We start from the raw sequence: 6,144 nt of genomic DNA on the forward strand, positions 1-6,144 counted from the left end.
ATTTATGAATGTGTGAAAATTTCAAGCTTCGATTTAGTCGATTGCATGTGAATTCATTATTAGGACTTGTGTGACACTTTTGAAATGTGATAGGCTAATCTATAAGGACCTAATAGTGCATGTAATCAAAGGGGGACTTGCATGTCAAATTTCCCCCTAATAGCTAGTGGCCGCCATGACAAGGATTATGGGTAAAAACATGTCATAAAACATGTTGGGACAATGGTGTATGTAAGAAAAAAATAAACTAATGAGCATGGGAATTTAATAATGAAAGGGAGCAAAAAAAAAAAAAGAGAATGGTGAGTGTTCCCCCCCCTTTGCCGTGAGTTGAAGAAAAGAGAAGAAAAAAATTTGTTGTTCATCCTTTTTTTCATTTCTTTGAGCTGAAATTCTAAGGAAGAAGGAAGGGGTTCTTGCTTCATGCTTGGTTTGGAAGAGGATTAGGAGGAGGTTTGGCCATACTTGTGTCTAGATTAAGGTATGTTTGAGGTTGTGCCATGAGATTCATGCATGTTCTTAGTTGCTAGCTTGAGTTCTAATTGGTCCATGGTTCAAAACTTTGCTATATCATGGGGATGATATTCGGCCAAGGTAGATTTTGTGTTATTGTCATTGCATACTAAATATGAAGCTTGTTAATGATACATGTGATGATGGATTGATGACTCTTGGATTTTCTTTTTAGCATTTTTGAGTAAGACATTAAGTTTTGGAATTGATGGAATGGAGAGTATGCTTAAGTTGTGTTATGAACAACTATGTGTTAAATCGAGGTTTGCTAAGCTAGCTATTAAGGTGAAGTGCAATGTTAGTGATTGATTAATAGTGTATATACATGTATGCATATTCGGCCATCACATTAAGAGCATAGGTGATGATGAGTCTATGCTTTGTACATTCGGCCATATATATATATATGCATGTGTGATTGGATTATTGATAGTAGGGCTATAGCATATGGTTATGAGCCGAATAGCTAAGAGCATGAGGTAGCAAGATAAAATTTTTACCATGCCGTTCGTATGTCATAAAATCATTAAATTGTGAATATCAATATGTGTAGCAAAGCGGTTGAATGAGTTAATTTATTTGTTTAAGCTCGAGATCCTAAAGGAGAGGCGCCCAACAAGGGGAAATCGAAGGTCATCGAGTAGCCGACTTGGAATTATTTTACACCACACAAGGTAGGTCACTAAGCATATATTTTGTATTGATTTAAATAGACATAATGTCTATGTAATTATGCCGAAAGGAATGATAAATTTATATACATGTATGTATGTGGTGATGAAAGTATTGAATCAAAAGAAAAGAGGTGAGATGTATTGAGTTGTTGATTTCGGCACTAAGTGTGCGGGTTTAAAATTTGTACAGCACTAAGTGTGCGAGTTTGATCATATAGCACTAAGTGTGCGAGTTGATTATATAGCACTAAGTGTGCGGACTCACTATATGCTTTTGAATCACTATTGACACTGAGTGTGCGACATTATTGAGTCGATCACGGACAGCGGATCGGGTAAGTACCTTGAGTTCATGGCTAATAGGCACTATGTTTATATTTGGAGTTGAGCTTGGTAAGTTTCGAACCTATGTGACAATTTAAATTGAAGTCACGTACATAAGAATTATCGTGGAATAAGTGAAAGGTCATGTAGATGTATGATTGTAACGAAAACAAAATGGTGCATAAAAATGCTTCAAGTATCCTATTGATTAGTATATGGAATGTGAATGTGTAACTTGGTATGAGATTGAATCGAAAGGTCTAAGGAACTATGGTATAGTTCGGTTTGAATGGAGTAATTAGCCTCGTTCCATTTTGTTTCCTCTTGCGATAATGTTATTAATGGTTGGTAGTGCATTGCTTATGACTTACTGAGTTATATACTCATTCGATGTTTGCTTGTCACCTATTTTAGGTTTCTTGGACTCGACTTTTTGCGTATTCGGGACCGTCATCGAAGTCATCACACCGGCTAACAACTTTTGGTATTTTCTTCGTAGTTGGTCTAGGAGTACATTTCGGCATGTATAGGCTGTTATGCTTTGTTGAAATTTGGTATGTAAACTTTTAGCCATGCGAAAATGGCATAAATGTTCGGTTGGAATTGGTTTTGTGATGTTTGGACACAAATCATGGTTATAATTTGGGACATGCATGATGAATTATGAGTTAAATCAAGGAAAAGTCATGAAATAGGCATAGTTTGTTTTAGTAATAGATGCTGACAGCAGCAGTGGTGTGGATGTGAAAAATCACTAAAAATAGCAGGAGTGGAATTAAATAGTGAATAAATTATGTAAATTAACCTTGATGAATCTAATTTCATATGGAAGAAACGAAACGGTCATATGAGTTGTATATTGAGAGATATTTAAGTATTCGTGAAACAAGGCCAGAACGGTTCCTGGATTCCCTGTTCTGACTTTGGAAATTCATTATAAATTAACCAGAGATAATTAGGAGTCATACCATATATGTATAGATTCCTCTTTGAGTCTAGTTTCTATAGAAATAAACGGCATCAGTATTGAAGCCCTGCACAGGGATATATTCAAGTTGTAACGCACGAAGGTCAGTGTAGTCGACCCCTGTAACATGGGAGACTTTAACTAATAAACTGTACTAATTGCCTCAACCAAAAATTCTAGAAAATATTATGTAGATGGAAATATGAGTCTAGTTTCAGGGAAAAATTACAAAACTGATTTTCGAGTTTTGAAACTCCAGATATGATTTTTAAGGCGATAGTGATGCAGTAACCAGCTTGTCTGGAAATTTTTTTTATGGACTGTGGAAACAATTAAGTTAAGTCTGTGTGCACCTTGTATTCGACTCCGGCAACGGACTCGGGTACGGGGTGTTACAGAGGCAGTCTGCACTAGTTTATACTGTTCGACGCCAAGAGGATAGAGATGCTTCTGATGTTATCACGGCTACATTCTTTATTTTTGATATTCCTTATACTACTTTTATAGACATAGGTTCTACACATTCCTATGCAGCTAGTACTATTTTTGGAAACTTGGGGATCTCTGTTGAATGTACTTCTAGTGAGATTACTGTACTGGATCTGTTGGGGCAATTTGTTCGAGTTAGTAGACGTTATAGGAATGTACCGTTGGAAGTACAAGGAACTAAGGTTTCGACAAATCTGATAGAGCTTCTGTTTGGGGAGTTTGACTTAATTCTGGGTATGGACTGGTTGGTTAAGCACCGAGTTAGCTTGGATTATGCGATTAAAAGGGTTGTTTTAAGGACCAAGGATGATAAGGAGGTGGTTGTGATCAGTGAGCATCGAGATTATCTGTCTAATGTGATCTCCACTCTTGTGGCTAATAAATTGGTTCGAAAAGGGTGTGAGGTGTATATGGTTTTAGTTAGTGTTTCAGTTTTTGGGGACTTTTCTATCGGGGATATCAAAACAGTGGGGGAATTTCTAGATGTCTTTCTTGAGGAGTTACCGAGTTTACCTCAGAATCGGGAAGTTGAGTTTGACATTAAACTTTTATTGGGTACAGCTCCAGTGTCCATCGCTCCATACTGTATAGCACCGAAGGAGCTTACAGAGCTTAAGGCTCCACTTCAAGAACTTCTAGATCGTGGTTTCATCCGTCTTAATTTGTCTCTGTAAGGGCCACTAGTTCTGTTTGATAAGGAAAAGGATGGTACCATGAGGACGTGTATTGACTACCGGCAGTTGAACAAACTGACTGTGAAGAATAAGTATCCACTTCCAAAGATCGACGATTTGTTTGATCAGTTCCAAGGGGCTTTAGTGTTCTCAAAAATAGATCTATATTTTGGTTATCATTAGCTTAGAGTTAAAGAGGTGGATGTTTATAAGACGACATTTAAGACTTGTTATGGGCTCTACGAGTTCCTAGTTATGCCCTTTAGTTTAACGAATGCTCCGGCTGTATTCATGAATTTGATGAACCGAGTGTTTCAGCCGTATCTAGATCAGTTCATCGTAGTCTTCATCGATGATATTCTGGTTTACTCTAAGACCGAGGATAAGCATGATGAACATCTTAGATTAGTGTTTCAGATACTCTAAGAGAAATAGCTCTACGCTAAGTTGAGCAAATGTGAGTTCTAGTTATGAGAGGTGACTTTTCTAGGGCACATGGTTTCTGCTGAGGGGATCCGAGTTGATCCTAAAAACATCCTAAGAACATATCTGAGATCCGTAATTTTCTGGGTCTTACGAGTTATTATCGGCATTTTGTTGAGGGGTTCTCTTTGATTGCAGCTCCTTTGACTAAGCTTCTACGTAAGGGTGTTTCTTTTGTTTAGGCGATCATAATAATTGAGCTTGAGAAGCTCAAGTGCATTCGACTCGATCTCTGTTACGTCTGACTTGAATCTGGTAAAGATTTTGTGGTGTACAGTGATACGATCGCACGTCGGTTTAGGATGTGTACTGATTCAAGATGGTAAGGTTGTGGCTTATGGTCCCATCAGCTTAAGACACACGAAGGGAATTATCTAACGCATGATCTCGAGTTGGCTGCTATGGTTTTTGCATTAAAGATCTTGAGGCATTATCTATATGGTGAGAGGTGTATCATCAACACTGATCACAAAAGCTTCAAGTACCTCATTAATCAAAAGAAGATAAATCCTAGGCAGCACCGATGGATTGAGTTGCTTAAAGACTATGACAGCACGATAGAGTATCATCCTGGTAAGGCCAATATGGTGGCCGATGCTCTCAGTTGTAGAACGATAACTGATTTGAGGACGATATTCACTCATCTTATTTTGTTCGATGATAGGAGTCTATTAGCCAAATTGCAAGTTAAGTCGACTTGGATTGGGCAGATTCGAGAAAAGCAGTTAGGGAGTGATTCTCTAGTTCTGCAGTTTCATCAGGTTGAGAGTGGCAGTACTTCTAATTTTGGGCTGAATAAGGATGAAGTTTTGTGTTTTCGAGGTTGGGTGTGTGTACTGAATGATTCTGATCTGATACAGTCGATTCTGAGGGAGGCGTATAGTAGTACTTATACTATGCTTATCGGTGGTAATAAGATATATCGGGATCTTCGCAAGTTGTATTGGTCAATCTGAAAGGGTGATTCAAATACTGGAATAGATGCTTTGGAGTTGTGTGATTGATTTTCGAGGTAGTTGGGAGGATTTTCTGCCGCTAGCTGAGTTTGCCTACAATAATAGTTTCCAGTCTAGCATTCAGATGGCACCTTACGAGGCTTTGTATGGTCATACGTGTTGTACTCCCCTATGTTGGACTGAGTTGGGTGAGCATCGAGGTTTGGGTTATGAGTTGGTTTTCGAGATTGAAGATAAGGTTAAACTAATTCAGGATCGTCTTAAGGCGACCTCTGATAGATAGAGTACTCTATAGGTGACTTTGTATTTCTTAAGGTTTCTCCGTGGAAGAAAGTTCTGAGGTTTGGTCGTAAGGGAAAGTTGAGCCTTAGGTTCATTGGGCCGTATCAGATTCTGAATCGTGTGGGACCAGTCGTTTATTAGTTGGAGCTACCTCTAGAGTTAAACTGCATCCATGACGTGTTTCACGTGTCGGTGTTGAGGCGATATCAATCTGATCTATCTCACGTTGTCTCTGTTGAGAAGATCAAGGTTAGACCGGACCTGACTTTTGAGGAGGAGTCATTTTAGATTTTGGATCGAGATATTAAGGTTCTGAGTAGGAAGTCCATACCGTTAGTGAATGTTCTGTGGTGGAAACTTGGTACTAAGGAAGCCACGTGGGAACCTGAGGATTTGATGCGTCAGCAGTATCCTCATCTGTTCGGATCAGGAAAATTTCAAGGCCAAAATTTCTTTTAAGGGCTAGAGTTGTAACGCCCAGATTAATTTATTCTTGTTTCTATAATTTTTTTCACAAATGTGTATTTACTTCAGTGGTTAAGTGTTCAAGGTGTGTGTGTGAGATATTGGGTTCAAGTCTTCTTTTGGAAAAACTTTGTTATTTTAGATTCAAGCCTTACCCTTGTTGAGTGGGCTTATATAAAACTGCCTGTTAATTCGTATTAGAATGAGCCTACTGGTTCAGGTGGTAAGGAGTTAGGGTGTTGGAGGTTTTGTGTTCGAATCCCTGCGTGAGCGTGGGTGATAATTTTTGCTCGGTTGTCTGTTAGAGGTTTGGTGGA

General features: G+C 38.5%; 1 protein-coding gene across 1 annotated transcript; it reads left to right on the forward strand.

Moving 5' to 3' along the window:
• Nucleotides 1-4,708: 4,708 nt before the first annotated feature.
• On the forward strand, nt 4,709-5,080 carry LOC108466118 (uncharacterized). The gene has a single exon (XM_017766479.1). The coding sequence runs from the start codon at nt 4,709-4,711 to the stop codon at nt 5,078-5,080; it is 372 nt and encodes a 123-aa protein (XP_017621968.1).
• The last annotated feature ends 1,064 nt before the right edge of the window (nt 5,081-6,144 follow it).

This window comes from Gossypium arboreum, chromosome 6 (assembly GCF_025698485.1).
Source record: "Gossypium arboreum isolate Shixiya-1 chromosome 6, ASM2569848v2, whole genome shotgun sequence".
Classification (NCBI taxonomy): domain Eukaryota; kingdom Viridiplantae; phylum Streptophyta; class Magnoliopsida; order Malvales; family Malvaceae; genus Gossypium; species Gossypium arboreum.